The sequence below is a fragment of the Phaseolus vulgaris genome, chromosome 8 (assembly GCF_051622355.1).
Source record: "Phaseolus vulgaris cultivar YP4 chromosome 8, ASM5162235v1, whole genome shotgun sequence".
Taxonomy (NCBI): domain Eukaryota; kingdom Viridiplantae; phylum Streptophyta; class Magnoliopsida; order Fabales; family Fabaceae; genus Phaseolus; species Phaseolus vulgaris.
In genome coordinates, this window is record NC_143505.1 from 5,852,127 (window position 1) to 5,871,146 (window position 19,020).

Sequence of the window (19,020 nt, forward strand, 5' to 3'; positions counted from 1 at the left end):
GAAAATCATGAATTAGAAACCAATTTTTAGAGACCAAAATATTAGTTGCAATAGTAACTAGATCAGAGAACATTTTAGAAATTAAAAAAAATAAAATTGATTTCTATTATTATGGTTTTAACTAACAAATATTTAGATTCTAAATTTGGTAGCAAAAACCTTGGTAATTAGATACCAATTTAAAAATCATTTAACAATAATAGAAACTAATTTAGAAACCAAAAAATTATTTAGTCCCTAAAATGATCTCTAATTTAGTCATTATAACAACTAATTATTTTTTATTTCTAAAATTGATTTCTATTTCATGATTTTCTTGTAGGGCGTGATCAAACTCATGTTAAATGTTAATATGTTTTTATTTTTAAATTTATTTAATTTAGTATTAGTTAAGTTAACGTTAAATAAAATCCATTTTTAATAGTAGTTTAATGAGCGTTGGTGTGACAGACTTTAATGAGAGTACTTTTAACAAATTTCTTATACATTGCTCGTATTCTCAACAAAATAAAACATAATAAAAGATTACGGTGAATAATGATGAGTATGAATGAAGATGATGAGTATGAGTAAAGAAGAATAATGTGGATGAAGGAAATAAACATTGATAAGGAGATGAGAATCTTTTGAAAGAGATGAATGTGGATAAAGAAATAAATAAATAAAATAAATGTAAATAAAAAATATGAGTATGAGAAAATATAGGAGGATATAACATAAACATAATTTTTTAATATTTTGTTAGTGATTTATAAATATTACTTGTATAAAAATAATGTGATTTTATTTATATTTTACTTTGACATTAAAATATTTGTATAAAAATATTGAAAAAATAGTTTTAAACAACTACCTCCTATTAACCTCAGACTGCATAATTTCTTCTGATTTCACAAGGAGAACACTGGAAAATCCAAAACTCAAACATATGAATAAACTAATATTGTAGACTAGCACAGTCAAATGTAACAAGCAATTATTATTATCTGCTTGATTAACACTGATGATGAAGAACCACTATAAATTTGTCATATAGATGGCCTTAGATATATGGTTCCATGGTCATACCCATTATCTAACATTAATCAGTAAGTAATTAGTGTAAACATGGTGGATTTACACTATTCAACAACACAGAATAATAGCATATATCAATTTTCTATATAACTAAACTATCTTAATTAGTATACATATCAGCATAACTTTTGCAACATTACTATTGAACCTTGATCCCAGCAAAGTCTCTGACTGTGAAACCCACCTTATCAAATCTTCCCTTTTCATTGTTCTCTCTAAATTTCAAATAATCCAAGCACACAAAGGGTTTGTACTTTCTCTTGTTTCCTTCTCCAACAACTTCATCTGGTGCCAAAATCACCTTGTCATTTTCAAAGCACCAAAAGAATGCAAGAGAAAACCTGTTGAAATGGTTCTTCAGAAGAACTCTGTGTTCTGAAGACCTTAGTTTGTCATTGCTCCATGCCTGCAACATATCCCCTATGTTCACCACTAGGGTTCCCTCAGATGGGCTTATACCTATCCACTCTCCCTCATTTGATCTCACTTGAAGCCCTCCTATCTCATCTTGATATAAGATGGTAATACAACTCATATCAGTGTGCATTCCAAGCCCCTCAACTTCCTCTTCCATAAAATCTGGAACTGAGTAATTGTTTATTCTCAAATAACCCTGGCACTTCTTGAACTCACAATCATAAAACTTCTTCTCAATGCCTTCCCCTATGCTCATCAACACAATCTTCATAATTCTCTTTGACAAATCTTCCATCTTAGTACAATATTCTTTCATCATCACACTGCTTAAAACACACACAAAAAGAAGAAATAAAATATGTCTTCCATTTTATAGAATCTCTTTCATTCAATTTCTGTCAAAGTTTACAAATATTTAAGTTGTTATGAGAAATATTCAGATTTATTAAGTGTTTATGAAAAAATTATGTAATTGTGATGTAAATAAAATTAAGGAGGCAAAGAAAGAGACACCAAAATAGTTTAAAGTGAAAGCTTAATGTGAAACAATGCACACACACATTGATTACCTGAATTTGCAGTCCTTTTTGTCAAAGAGAATTTCAGCAGAACTATTGGCAGAAACATAAAAGTTGGGTCCATTAACTCGGAGGCTCTCAAAGAATGGAGAGGCAATGAAATGAGGGGTGTAAGATTTCAAAGATGAGAAGGGACCAAGTCTAAGTTTAGTATCAGAAGGAAGGCTGAAGAGGTGTTTGGACAGTGATTGTATATGGCTGCAAAGTTCTTTGGAGATTCCATGGTTGATTATGTAGAAAAAACCCCAATCTTTGCTTGCTTTATAGAGAGAGAATAGAGAAGATGGCTGCAGTGACTGAGAAAGATCTAAAATGGGAATGCTATCATGAGATTTAGGGTTAGACATAATAATGGCTGGTGTATGAGTAGAGGCATAGAATAGCATATTGCCATCTAAATTTTGGTTACTCAATATATATAGAAAGTAGGTAACAACATAGAACACTATTTCATTCTATTGTTTATTTTTCTGTGAAACTAATCATTAGAGTGGAAGAATGGAATGAGAAGATAATGTTGAAAGGACAAGTATATGTTGTTTTTTTGTGAATTAATGGAAGTGTCACCAAAACATAAAAACTGCGGTTGGTGCCTACAATTGTATGATATGACTGGAAATTGGTTTTGAAAGTGTGGACTGATTGATTATGGACAATGATGAGGGTCTATGACCTTAATCACAATTAGGTGCTACCATTTTGAAAAGGCCATTCATGATACCTTCCACTTCAACTTTTATCTGTTGCAAATGATACACTCACAAAATCACTTTGAGGGGCATAATAGGGTTGACCTATAAATTGAACAATGATTGACTCAAGGAGGGTCCTACCCATTTTCTTAAAATATGCATTTTTCCATTTGTATTTTGCAAACCTCAATGAAACTCCATTATGTCTTAAATGAATCACTCGTGTACTCCTTTGATGGCTTTTGTTATATAAGCTGTAAAAGCCGAAAAGGATTCTTGTGAGAGATGATGAAGATATCATAGATGTTGAAGTTATTTGAGGGGTTTTATTTCAAAGCATTCGAATAATATTAGAGATGTGTTCATCATAATTTCAATTTACTTTATTTTTTACATTATAAGTAGATGTAATCTTCTAGTTCACACAATATGTAGTTAAAAAATCCATAAACTCAAGATTATACAGTTAAAAAAAAAGATTGGTATAGTACTATCTTTTAATTATTCAATTTAAAATAATAATTTTGAAATATGCAAATTATGAAATCATTCAAAAGTGTTTTGTTGCAACTTTGTTCCACGACTTTTCTTTGATATTTTTTTTATCAATAAATAAAAAATTAATAAATAAAAATATTTAAGAGATACTTCAATCTTGATATAAAATGGTATACTAAATAGTTTCAAAAAAGTTTCTATATAAAATCCCAATAAAATTCAATATAATTTAAAGAAACAAACTTTCAAAAACTAAATGGTCAGATGATTCGTAACATGCACTAATATTTTATTTGTGATATAATTACAAAAGACTATATTTAAAAATAAGTAAGACTAAAATATTTTGATACTAAGTTTAAAGAATTAAACCATCAATTTCATTTCCCAACTTTCAAAACGCAAATATTTTAACTTACCATTTCAAAATTAAAAAAAAACATTCCTATTAAAAATCTTACAACGGAGCATTAATCCAAAAACTAATGAAACTTACTAGGTGAAATCTCTAAGTAAAACTATCATTCAACTTAAAATACCAATAATGACTTAGTTTATTTTATACCAAAACAAGGCTAGCACGAAAAATTATATAACACTTAAATGAGATTATTTTTCTAAGTTCAAAAAGAGTCATTTCCAATATTTTCTTTCATAATTAATTTTTATTTAATGATTTTTTATAGTGATATATATAAAGAGGAAATTACTATTTTTTTTTATCTTGGTATTAAATGAAACTAATTAATTGTTTATCAACAAAAGATCACCGAAGCATTAATAATGTGGTGATATAACTTCAGCATGAGACGTTTTAAAATAACTTTTAAGATATGTAAGTTAAATTTATTTATCTTAAGTTCGATAACTAAAAAAATTTATTTAAATTTTTGGATGTATGAAAATAAAATAAAAAAAAAAATTATTTTAGAAAAAAATTCACACATTTTATAAAGATTAATAACAATTATTTTATAGGGATAAAAAGCATAGAAAAGCTTTATAAGAGTAATAAAAAAGAGAGTTAAAGCTGATCAGTTGACAACTGAAAATTATGCAGCCATGGAAAAGAGTAATCAATAGGAATAAAATCATAATAAATAAATTGTCGGTTTAAATTTCAAGAAAACAGTTTTAGCAAATTAACTGCAGTTTATTATTCTTGGCCAATATTATGTTTACAACTATCTTCTGACCTAAAACCTCTCAGCTGCATTTATATAACAAAGATGCAAGAAAGTATCAACAGAAAAGGTGCAATGTCTCTATTTGTAAGACATGTTTTCTTACTTCTGTGGCTAAGGTTGCTATCAACCAGCAATGGTTTTGAAATAAGAACTCATAAAAGTCATGTAAGTGTGACAAATTCTTTAGAAGGAGGAGTGGACCTAGCCCTTCATTGCAAATCTGCAGATGATGATCTTGGAGTGCAAATTCTTTCACCCAATTCTTCTTTTGTGTGGAGTTTTACAGTTAACTTTTTTTCTTCAACATTGTTCCATTGTGCCTTTCAATGGAATGATGTTATTCATAAGTTTGCTATATATGAAGCAAGTAGGGATGAGCTTAGATGTTTGACATGTGATTGGACTATAAAAGAAGATGGACCATGTTTGTTTCTATATGACCATTTAAACTCTTGCTATCCCTGGAAGGATTAATCAGAAAAAAAAAACGTGTTCGATCCTAATTTATAGATCCATGGTGGATTCAGATTAATAATTCAAAGTAATGAATGAAATTGAAAAATATAGTGTTCATGACATTTGATTTTTTTATATTTGATTTGATTTGATTTTCTTTTATTTAGAATATTCTAAGAGATTTAGCATAGTCACTAATGTTTATTTTATAAGTTTGAGTTTTCAAGTTAGATATGTTTTACGAAAGAATTTAGGGTTATATTTTATTCTTTCAACCCAGTTTGGTGTTTTATGTCCTGGAAAACTATAAGTTATATATATATATATATATATATATATATATATATATTAATGATGAAACATTTTATTTAATGATATATTTTAATAGTAGGATATTATATTTGTATTTCATATTTTTTATTTCAAATATCTAAATTAGTCTATGCCAACTTTTAATTTAGTCCCTACCATACCACTATCGTAAAATAATTCATTAACACCACAAGAAAATCATTAAATAGCAATTAAATTTAGAAACAAAAAATAATTAGTTCCTATATTACTAAATTATATACTACTTTAGAGACTAAAAAATTATTGATATCTAAAATGATTTTTATTATTAATAAAAAATTATAAAATAGTTTCTAAATTGGTATCTAAATTAGCTACCAAGGTTTTAACTACTAATATTTTAAATTTTAAATTAGTCTCTAAAAGACTAATAGAGACTAATTTAGAATACAAGTAATTAATAGATAAAATCTTAGTAGCTAATGGTTAGATATCAATTTAGAAACTATTTTATAAAATTTTATTATACTTTAGATACCAATAATTTTTTTAGTTTCTAAAATGGTCTCTAATTTAGTTAGTATAGTAACTAGTTATTTTGGTCTCTAAAATTAATTTCTATTTCATAATTTTTTTTACGACGACAATCCTCCAACAACCATCGTGGATCATTGACTGGTGAATTTTTTTTTTAAAATTTGAGTAATTATACAATGACGATCCTCCAAGAACGATCGTCGATCATTGACTGATACCATTGTTTTAAGATTTGAGCAATTATACTGTGACGATCGGGAAAACTATCATCATATTCAAAGTACAATGACTATTGAATATTAGTAGCCATCGTATCTGGGTTACGATGATTGGGGAAAATATCATCATTTTTGTATTTCAATGACATTTGAGTATTAGTAATCATCGTAGGTAACCCTACGACGATGATTTACTAAAGAACTATCATCGTAGCCCAGATACAACGATTATTAATATTCAACTGTGATCGTCGTAACTCTTTTATTTTAAGCGTTTAACTCTTCTTCTTCTTCTTCTTCATTGTAGGCCGATTTTCTTCTCCTCTGGTGTTCTCTCATTTGAGTTTTCTCTTTAAGAACACTCTGTTTTCTCTCCATTGCTCTGATGATGTTGTGTTTTTGACCTCCGTTACCACTGCATTGAACATAGTAGTTCACGAGCTCTGTTGCTCCACACTACTACAATTGGTTTGTTGTTGTCTCCCTTCGTTCCTATCGTCGTGTTGTTGAGTTCACTGCCACTATCATACCTATTCATGGTTGCCTTGATCCTAATCGCCTCCTCTCCACACCGGTGCTGCTTCTGACCACGCTTTGGTTCATCTCCTCATTTCTTTTAAATAAAGAAAATGATACTTTGACAACCCTTAGAGTTGTATACAACTCTTGATGTGATGGGTTTAGAAATAAATATATATAATAAATGATAAGTTTGAAATTAAATGATATGAAAAAGTATTAAAATAATAGTATTGGAAATTGTAATCTGGTTGTATAAAAAATGTGAGTTGTCAATGTATCATTATCCTTTAAATAATATATAAATAAGGTGATTACTTTTAGTTCTTTGTTTACATTTGGTATGTGATAGTTGTATCAATGAATGTTTTGAACTCATTGGTATTGAGTGAGTATAAGGATGTTCCACCTCAACAAATTATTATTTTTCTTTGGAAGCTCATATTTGAGTCGTTATGTTGCAAAATTTTTGGGAAAAAACATGTAAAATATTGTATGTAATATAATTGATTGTAGATGGATTTGTTTAGTACATAAAGTTGGTTAGTTTTGTTTGACATTGAAATTACATTATTATATTGAACCTTTATTTGTCATTAGGGATTAATATATATATAAATTATGAACCACCTTCAATTTTAAAAAGTTATTATGTTTTCTTTTATATGCAAACAAAAAGAGGTTGTATTAATAATCAATATATTGAATCTTAGAATTGTCCACTTAGATGGTTTGAGAAGATATATTTTAATCACTTTGCAATAGTTTATTGGTACATATATTTTAATCTACATTTCACATATTTCACGAAATTCAGTTTATTGAACTTTTTTTGTTGCTTTTCGGGTGCAAATTTAATTTGGTAGATTACCACTTTCATTTCATGTAACCGTAAGACCAATGCGGAATGTTATCAAATTTTGTGAAATGTAACAAATTTTATATACTAATAAACTATAAAAAAAAGTCAATCTTCTTAAATGGGATAAGGTCGCACCTTTCATTTAAAAGTAAGATTTACATGCACGTAAACAACACATAATGTCAATGACAACATTAAAAACATACATATGAATCGAGATTGGATAAATTCAACACGCATAAATAATGAGTATGAAAGAATATAAGAATTTATACAATTTTTGCAATGTAATACTAACAGTAAACTATAAGAAATTATTGATTTACTGACAAATTTGTTTGTCGGTAAATTTTTATTACTGACGAATTTTGCCGATAGATTTACAAGAGAACCTATGAGAATGGATCGAGATAAGTTCATTACAACCCAAGTCGTGTGTTTAAATATATAACAATGTTCCATAACTCCTATATTTACAAGAGAACCTAAGAGAATTGATCAAGGTAAGTTCATCACAACCCAAGTTGTGTGTCTACATATGTCACGGTCTTTAAGAACTCCTAGGGTAAGTTTAATACAACTCAAGTCGTGCATCCATATGTGTCACGGTGAACAAGAACTCATAGCGTAAGTTTAATACAACCCAAGTCGTGCATCCAAATATGTCATGGTGTGCAAAACCTCTCCTTTCAACTTTCACTACAAGAAAATAATTAAATATAAACCAACTTTAGAGACAAAAAATAATTAGTTACTATATTGACTAAATTAGATACTATTTTAGAGACTAAAAAAATTATTGGGATCTAAAGTAGTTTCTATTATTAATAAAATTTATAAACTAGTTTATAAATTAATATCTAATTAGTTACCAAGATTTTAGTGTGCCTCGATCTCTCGGTCTGATTGGGGATACCTGCAAAGACACTCTGACGCTCAAGTCAACAATGAATATGTGTAAATTACATGTACTATAGTCAAAAAATCATTACTTTTTACCTTTGAGTTCCTCACTTATTTATAGTTTTTCTATTGACCTAATCCTCATGCCCATGAAGGTCTAATACTCCCTTTCCCTTAACCTTGCTTAGGGAGTGATTTATTTATAGTATGACTAGTCTTTATTGTGAATTTTCTCTCATCGCATCGGGATGAAGTCATTCTTTAATGGAGTTCAGTGTTGTTTGAACTGTTTGGCCGAGATGACGACAATACAAGTATGATTGCTATTAGCTTTTTTTATGGTAATTATTAAATGCATTTAATTCCTGTCTTTATTAATCATTAATTTTTATATGAATTTTGTTTGGCGAGCATTTCACTATTGTTTCTTATATACGTAATATATGGAACTCTTTTATACCACTTTTAAATAGAGTAATTATGTCACACCTCAGCTAGGTTGACATCTCAGTTAGGTTGACACCTATAACAATCATCTGCCATCACATGAAAAAAAAATATTATTAAAAAAGAAAAAAGAAAGAAAATACAAAAATATGGGTGGATTAGGCCAAAACCCATATGTCAACAAAAAAATGATACATAGGTAGACTATACATATTCATAAAGAATTCTAAGAGTAGACTAGATGGAAGTCTATTATACCAATGAGATGATTCTTTGTGGATAAATCCTAAATTAGCCAACTTATCAATAGACGTAGTCTCTTCACGAAAAATATGAGTAACCCGAAACCTGATTTTCCCACAGTAATTAAGACAAATATTTCATCGATTCCAAAGCATCCAAGGAACATTTGTCCTAATAGTAAACACAACACAAACCAAAGCAGAATCACATTCAAACCAGACCTTAGTAAGCCCCATCTTTTGAGCTTCCTCCATAGCATGTATAACCCCATAAAACTCAGCAACTAGAATAGTTTGAACTTCATGGAACACAGAGAAAGCTCCAATAAATTCTCCCATACTCCCACAGAAAATACCTCCACAAGTAGCAAAACCATGATATCCCCTACAACCCCATCAATGTTAATTTTAACCCAACCTGGTGAAGGAAACTCTCATCTCACAGGAAGAGGACGAAGAACTTTACCAGTACGAGTTTTAATACCAAAAAACTTGATCAGGTTGAAATCCAACATATCATTTTTCATAGAAGCTTTAGACAAGTTACCAATTAGGCAAGTTAAATCTTTAATAATTGAAATAGCCCGAGAAACCTCAATCTTATCCTGAAAATGAGCAAAATTCCTCATACGCCATATCATCCAAATAGAAAAAGTTATCACAACAAGCTTAATGTCACATTGTTTTTAAGAAACTCATTCATTTTTAAATTTGTTTTAACTAGTAGTTCTTATAAATCCATCTACATTTTTATAATTTTTTATTTATACTTTATCTTTTTGACAACTTAAAATAATTTTATTAATATAAATTAGTGTAGTTTTTTTCTTGTTAAGTATAATTCCTTATAAATACAATAACATTAAAGTTTTAGAAATTCCGGAAACAACCAACTATTCTACTCATCGAAACTTAAGCTACTAAACTGAGAAACATAATAACACACAAGTGTCCTACTCAAACTAAAATTTTGTAAAGTCAAGAACTTTTAATCATAAACAAACACGTCAACGGGTCTAGACACCAATCCAATAAGGAAAGACAAGCGTGCGCAGTTTTAGATGTAATACAGGACCATACTTTTAGTTAGACCAAAAAATAAATTTCAGAATGATCCATCACTCTATCTTTAAAGATAAATTTATTCCTATACCTCCAGATCTCATCAATAACTGCAATCCAAACACTTTTCTATAGGTTGGAACATTGATAAACTATATTGCAATATCCAAACATAATTTTTTTGTTTGGTAACATATTAATCAGTGTGCACGGAAAATGCTCTAATGGGTATCAACATTCTTGCATACTAGTGGAAACACAGGCGCGGTTACGCTTGTGTATCCACATTTTCCTCTTTTACTTAATTTTTACGATGATAGAAATGTAATATACATACATAAATAATTTTGGATGATGAGTCGAAATTGAAAAGCAAAAAATGGAGTGCAGAGAGTGATTGAAAATGAAGATTATTTTATTTTATATGTGAGATTTGGTGTAGAAATGTGTGAGAGTATGCTTTCTCTTTCTTCATGTTAATGCCTTAAAATAAGGAACTAAGAAAAAAGTGGGTGAGTCATATAAAAACTCTACATTAATATTAATTTAAAAAATTTTAAAAAAAATTATTTTTTAAGTAATTCATATGAAATAACAAAATACTCCATTGTATTCATAAAATGAGATATATTAAATAAGGGTAGAATCGAAAAAAATCCGTGTAACAAAAAAATAGTTATAATGGAAAATTCCCTTTATGTATAGGTATAGATAATGCAGATATAACTTATATCTCAATATATATAATAATTAAAAATTAAATAAAAGGTAAAAATATAAAAAAAAGTAGTTAATAACGTTTTGAACTTTAAAAGTGACAATTAAATAAATAAAAAAATAAACATTTAAAAGAAATAGAGAAGTAGCAAATTGCCATGTAGGAATTACGTAAAATTGAAGAAAATATATTTTTCCTTTCAACCTTTTGTCATTGTTCTTCTTTTCAGCCTATATATACACATACTCACACAGATAGATTGAGTGCCCCATAAAAGAGTAATAGAAGTTTACAATGTCTGTGTTTTCCAGAAGTGTTCTTCTATTGTTGGTGCTCACGCTTGCATCTCCTAGCTGCAGTCTTTTATTTTTACCGACGCAGCACACGGATGTAATCATAATCAATACTCTGGTGGGAAATGAAGATCTGAAGATTCACTGCAAATCCAAAGATAATGATCTTGGAGAGCATGTTCTCCAGAAAGATCAAACCTTTCACTGGGGTTTTGGGATTAGTGTTTTTGGGAACACACTGTTCTTTTGTTCTTTTCAATGGGGAAATTCTCCTTTACAGCATTATGATGTGTACGTAGAAAATAGGGACTGGCTTACATGTGAAACCTGCAGATGGTATATTAAGGAAGATGGACCATGTAGATATGAACATGACCATCTTCAATGCTATAACTGGAACTAATTTGTTTCATTCTAATATGTATGTGTGGAGAAATAATATGCATTTCTTGGAATGTTAATAAATTCTGTTACTGAAAAACTTGGTTCTTTTCTTCTTTTGATCTTCTTAAAAATAATTGTTTTAATGAATATATTTCCATTAATTTTAATGTATTTTTCTTTTACTCTTTTAGAAATTGAGAAATATTATTATTCTAATTAGTTATAATGTTTTGTATTTTTGTTTTTTCACATAAAAATAAATGGTATTAATCAGTTTAGGTTAAAAATAAAAGTATAATATTTTTTTTTATCGAGCTAGAAAATTGATTATTTTTGTAATTGATAACACGCAATTTTTTTTTATCAAATTTTGTTTCCATAGTATTTCAAGTATTAGTCTTTTATTACACTGTATTCGGATCCGGGTGATTAATGTTCATCACGATGGAAATGTAATTCACGTGTGTGTTTGAGTCAAGACATCAACGCAAAATTGGTGACGCAAAATGACAAAGAAAATAAAATTTTGTTTGAGTTAAGACATCAGCGTAAAATTGGTAACGCAAAATGACAAAGAAAATGAAATTTTGTTTGAGTTAAGACATCAGCGTAGAATTGGTGACGCAAAATGACAAAGAAAATGAAATTTCCAATCCTCATGTAAATGTCATGAAAAGCAAAGAAATACACGTATATAGATTACTTTTATAAAGTTATCTTTCATTCAGATAATTGATGTTTACAAAGAAAAATCGATTCTCAACGTAGGTATTTTAAATGGAGAATTGATGTTGAATGAAAATATAATCGATTTTGATAAATTTTTTTAGATTATCCATATGTTATATGTTGGAAATCGATTTTCTAGACTACATAATCGATAGCTTTTGAAAATTCACACAAACATCAAAACAACATGTAGTTTTTTTTTTGTTTTTATTTTTTAAATTAATACAATCCAGTTTGATAAAACACCATTAATATTATTAATAAAAATTAATAAAATTAATTAATAATAATTAAAATAAATATAGTTATTTAAATAAAAAGTTATATAATAATATTATTATTAATTATAAAAAATAAATTATAAATAAATTAATTTTTTATTAATTTTTTTCATTCAAATATTGTTAAATTAAAGTGTAAATTTGAAAAACTTACATTTTATACCTTTTAAAAAAAATTAAAAATTTTCTTACAACAATCACATCACTCACAAACTTCAATAAATTTTTCTCATAAATTTACACTAAATTCACACTAGCATACCTCAATCAAAACAACCTTATAAGTGGATTTGTAAACTTACATTTTACACCTTTTAAAAAAAGTAAAAATTCTCCTACAATCATCACGTATTCATAAATTTCAATAAATTTTTCTCACAAATACACTTTAACATATCTCAAACCAAACAACCTCATTTTCTTCATACTTTCCTCTCAATTCCCTTAAAATTCCATCACCAATCCAAACACGACACTAGAGAAAAATCTTGAATCATATCACTCTTCTAACATTAACTATTATTTTTAAACTAGCAAGCATCGTATGTGACATGTACATTTTTCTATTAGATAAGTATATTTTATTTTATTTCATTCAATATAGTAATTATGTTTTGCTTTGTCTTTAATATTTAGGGTATAAATAGTAATGAAATATACCTTAACAACCTTAATTTATTAATTATATATTTAATGTATTTCACTCATATGTCATTAAATGAAAATTCACATAAACTTATTGTCTAATAATTTGATAGAGAAGAGCCCAACACTACAGTAAGACCCACAAAACAACCAAAACAGCCCACTTGAATAAAGGATTACATAATAAAAATAGGAGAGTACAAGAGTACAGTTAGTCAAAATGAATGTAGTTGGACCTCTATCAGCCCATAACTCTTAACCTAAAAACTCACATAAATAAGTGAGTAATGTTGAAAATAAAAGAAGAGAAAATATTTTACCCTAATACTAATTAGTCACTGTAGTTATTGTAGCTGTCCCCTTTTATCTATCATAATTTCTATACCAATCCTTCTGAAACAATTTCTTACAAACAGATTCGAATTCAGTGTCGCAGAGAAGACTAGTAGAAGTTGCAATGCCTCTATTTACAAAAAGTGTGTTGTTTTTGTTCGTGTTTATATCGTGGAACACCAGTGTTCTTGGAGAGTTTGTGTTGATTACTAATACTCTGAAGGGAAAGGAAGCTTTAAACCTTCACTGCATATCTAAATACTATGATTTTGGAGTGCGTGTTCTCAATTTTAATCAAACCTTTCATTGGAAATTCAAGGCTAGTGTTTCTGGGGACACACTATTGCTTTGTTCGTTTCAATGGGGAAAGGCTGGTTTGGTGCGTTATGATGTATACATGAAAGACAGAGATGAAGGTATATGCAAAGTGTGTCGTTGGTATGTTAAGGAAGATGGACCATGCAGACAAGAATCTAAACATCTGAGTTGCTACAAGTGGGACTAATATTAGTGTTTGGTTTAATTAATATGTATTACTTTGAGAAATAATATGTACTATATATTTTGATATCAACATATATTACTCATGCCTTTGGAAAATGAGTTCAAGCTTTCATCTTTATAAATTGATTGTTTCAATTTCTCTATATGATTATAGGTTTCATGACTACAAAGAAGAAAGAGAGGTGCAAAATATCATAGAGAAAAAGTAAATCTTGAAACTTTGGTCTCTCTTAATCCTAAGTGTTATTCCTTTTCAAAAATATTCATTTCAAAGTTTAAGTTAAAGCTAGTTAATTTTTAGTTTTCTTTCATCATTATTTTTAATTTTATTTCAATTGATTAGTAAACTTTCAATTGATTACCCACGAAAAAAAATTATTAATATTATTAATATTCTTAAATATTATTAATATTATTAGTATTAATAAATATTATTAATATTATTAATATTATTAATATTGTTAAATAATTTTAATATTATTAAATATTTTTAATATTATCAAATATTTTTAATATTATTAAATATTATTAATATTATTAAATATTTTTAATATTATTAAATATTTTTAAATATAATTAATATTATTAAATACTATTAATATTTTTAATATATTTAATTATTATTATTATTTTGTTAAATATTATTAATATTATGAAATATTATTACTATTATGAAATATTATTAATTTTATTAAATATTATTAATATTATTAAATATTATTAAATATTATTAATATTATTAAATATTATTAAATATTATGTATATAATTATTATGATAATAGTTAGTAGGTAATAGAGATTCGTGAGTAATAGTTGGTAGGTAATTGAGATCCGTGGGTAAAAGTTCGTAGGTAATAAGATCCGTGAATAAAATTTCGTAGGTAAAAGTTTATAAGTAATAAGATTCGTGAGTAAAAGTTCGTAAGTAATAAGATCCGTGGGTAATAGTTGGTAGGTAATGCTGAATTTATCTACGGATTTAGAATTGTAAGTAATATCCGTAGGTAATGTTGTCCGTAGGTAATATCTGTAGGTAATGCTGAATTTACCTACGGATTAAAATCCGTGGATAAAAATTCGTAGATAATACTGATTTTTTTTGTAGTGTTTTTTGGGGAATGTGAATGATTTTTTACAAAAAATACTCATTATCTCTTGTAAATTATGTGTTTTAGAAGGATTCTCTCATCTCAAATATGCAATTAATGTAATAAGTTCTAAATTTGTTGTTGCCAAATGATTTACTTCTAAATCGATAGTGGATAATGTACCTAAGCTGATATTTGTTTACAAAAATCCGATTTGGTCTCTAAATTTTGGGTTAAAAAGATGGATAAGGAGAAATAACACTACAAGAAAATCATTAAATAATAACTAAATTTAGAAACAAAAAAGAATTAGTTATTATATTGACTAAATATTTAGAGACTAAAATTTTTTTTGATATCCAAAATGGTTTCTATAATTAATAAAATTTTATAAAATACTTTCTAAATTGGTATCTATATTAGCTACCAAAGTTTTAGCTACTAATATTTTAAATTAGTCTCTAAAAGGCTAATAAAAACTAATTTAGAATATATGTAGTTAGTAACTAAAACCTTGGTAGTTAATAGTTGAATATAGAAACTACTTTATAAATTTTTCTAATAATAAAAATTATTTTAGGTACCAAAATTTTTTTTAGTTTATAAAATAGTTTCTAATTTAGTTAATATAGTGACCAATTATTTGGGTGAAGTCTATGATTACATCATCAAGATCGTATGGATTTTATTTTTTTAAACTCAAATGTTAAACTACTTTTCTTTATTTGTCTGTTTATCATTCACACGAGTTTGATTTTTTTTTTTTTAGTTTTATGAATTGTCAAATAAAATAGTCTTAATTTCTTATATTTATTTAATCCTTTATACCAATGAAATTAACTACAACATAATTAAGTTAAATATTGACACATTTGTTCCCTAATAACTGAATGAAGGTTTTGCTACAAACACTTTTCTTTTTAAAGGATAATACTAACACTCATGTTTAGTATATATATATATATATATATATATATATATATATATATATATATATATATATATATATATATAATAGAACCATTAAATGCAATTTACTTTTAGCAAATGCGTACATGATGACATAATAACATTAAATTCAGTATAACAATGCAATTACTGATTTTGTTTTTCCTAAAATGGCAGTCTTTTTTTTTTTTTCTAATCAAATAGCATAGTTTGTCTAGGATGGTAACGCGGACTTAATTTTATGAATTTGGAACTTAATTTTTTCATATAATTTCTTTAAAAAAAATCATTTAAAAAAACAGATATATAGAATATAATAATTTAAAAAGTAATTATTTAAAGACGTAATTATTTTTAAAATTATTTTTTAAGTAATAATTATTTATAGAAATACGTAAATATTTTTTTAACAGAATTAACATTTATAAAATTTAAAATAATTTGTTTTTTTTTTAATTTTGATTTGGAAAATTTCATAGATTTTTTTTAAAAAATATATTGAAAAGTGTTTTATATAATTTAAATTATTAATTTGTGAATGATAAATATAATAATTAAAATATTACATTATTTTTTGTAAATAATTATTTAAATAAAATTATTAATTTATAAATAATATAATTATGTGCATGATTAAAAATAAACAATCACTTCTCTAAAAATTTAGTTTTATAACAAATTACATTTTTCACATTTTTAATTTTTAAATTAATTAGTTCTGAAAATAATTACTTTTCAAATAATTTATTTTTAAATAATTATTTTTTATAAATAATTTGGTTTCTAAATCATTATTTTAGTATTTTTTAAATAGTTTTTTTTAGATAATTTCCTTTCTAAACTTTTATTTTTTTTAAATATATATTTTTATTCAACTTTATTCAATATATTTGTTTATAAACATTTTTTTCAGATAATAATTTTTATTTTAAAACTAGTTCCCTATTAATTTTAAATAAAATTTAGAAAAGTTTAAACTCAGTATAACTGTTTGGAAAATGTGAAATGACTTGTTATCAACGTAAGAATATGATAAAGCAATAAAAAAATAATCAATTTTGTAAAAATATCACCAGGCCCACCAATTCATTCTTCTGCTGGACAAGGCTTTTGCTTTTGGTACCCTATAAATTTAAAAATTCAAAATTATCTTTAAAATTCGGAACTGAAAAATATATTTAAAAAAAATCTAGAATAGATTTTTTATATTATGAAAAGTAAATTTTAGAATAAAATTAGAAAACTAAAATCTGATTTTAGAAAGATAAATTCGAAATATAAAGAATATATTTTCAAAAAGAAACTCTGTAAAACAAAATTCAAAAAACACATTTCAGAATAAAAATTTTGGAAAACAAAAATGTAAAAATATTCTAAAAAGACAATTCTAAAAAAATGTTCTAGAAAATCTAAACTGAAAAGTGTTTTGAAAATTCAAATTTAAATATTATTTCAAAATAACAAATTCCAATTTTTTTAGTGTATTACTGTAGAGTTGCGGCCTAGACTCAATTTTGATGACCAACACGGGGGTTGTTTAAAAAGACTGAGTTACGTTGGAAGATTTTAAATTATATTTAAATAATATTTAAATTATTTATATTGATGAGCTTTTTTTAATATACTGATATTGAATTCGAAGATTTTCAATTGTATTATTTTATTTATGAAAAGTTCATACTATATACTATAGACATGTGTGGAAATTTTGGAAAAATGATGTAAACCTGAAATTTCCTCACAATGTCACAAATTTATTTGTATAATATAGACTAAGAGATCTCGAGTTTTATTAATGATCTAAGTCACATACACTAAAATATCAAGTTGTGAGAAACTGATGGAGAAGTTCAAACACACCGTGACATATATGAGATGCATGACTTGGGTTGTATTGAACTTATCCTTGGATTCGGTAGTAATCTTTGAATTAGGTGTTAATCTTTGATAGGACTTACTTAATACGGATGACGTTAGTTGTTATTTTTTTTGTTAAATATTCTGGATATAAATTAATGTGAGATCTATGTGATTGTTTTATGTTGGAAACGGAAGAAGATTGAACTATTGAAAAATTGATCCATGTAATTTGGTTTAATCTTTTGATTGAATGGTGTATATTATAAAACTTTATTTTCACTAGCTTACCATTGCTTTTCTTGTTGTATTTGAACTTCGATAACGGTACTATGTACACACACGCAGATGATCATACAGGTGCAGGAGAGCCTGTGTTGTTTTGAACCTTATTTGTTAATATTTGTATTTATATAAGTCATAATCTTGTAATAGAAATATTTTGAAAAATTCAAAGTATGTATAAAAATCGGTAAAACTTTTATTGTAATAATAAGATATATTTTCTGAGATGTTACAATACATGTTACATCTAATTGACATACTCACAATATTTTATTATAAAATAATATATATATATATATATATATACAAAATATTTTTAAAAAAATTATACTAATTTATCGGTTTCTCAATGTTAAGATTTAGTACATGTAGTCTTTGTTTTCGTATAAAACACGATCGTTGCAGATTTTAAAAAATACAAACACATAACAGAAAGTAAGATAAACTAACAATGTTTAAAAACTTCTAATACAATTGTAGCTTTTAATCACAAACATACAATTTACCACTTTTTATATATTACATCTTTACAAAGTAGTCAAGTGTTTATAAATAATTCATAATCAATATTACTCATGCCAAAATTCCACTGATAACATACACATATTTTACTCTAGTTTCAGAAGACTCATGCATTGACTTAGACTCAAAGATCTACATTTGTCATACTGCCTCAATGTGAAGTCCATAAAGCTATGCACATAATAATCTTAGTACAAAATCATTTTATATGACATGTCAGACTAGTTATCTTTCAAACCGCATACCATTCATATGAACCTCCTTGAGTTCTCACCACTTGATAACCTTCATCTATATGATTCTAATACACTAATATAGTCAAGATATCTCCTTCTAGACGAATACATAATCAATGCACATCCTAACAATCTCAACACGGTATTTCCTTCCCTGAAAATATTATGTCTTGATCACATTTTTACATAATTCATATTTCATATCAC

General features: G+C 26.4%; 1 protein-coding gene across 1 annotated transcript; it reads right to left on the reverse strand.

The window, feature by feature from the left end:
* Positions 1-946: 946 nt before the first annotated feature.
* On the reverse strand, positions 947-2,455 carry LOC137825019 (gibberellin 20-oxidase-like protein). Its single transcript, XM_068630691.2, has 2 exons — positions 2,064-2,455; positions 947-1,817 (listed from the first exon to the last, which is right to left on the reverse strand). Exons 1-2 carry the CDS (start codon positions 2,417-2,419, stop codon positions 1,217-1,219), a joined length of 957 nt encoding a protein of 318 aa, XP_068486792.1. The 5' UTR covers positions 2,420-2,455; the 3' UTR covers positions 947-1,216.
* Positions 2,456-19,020: the final 16,565 nt, after the last annotated feature.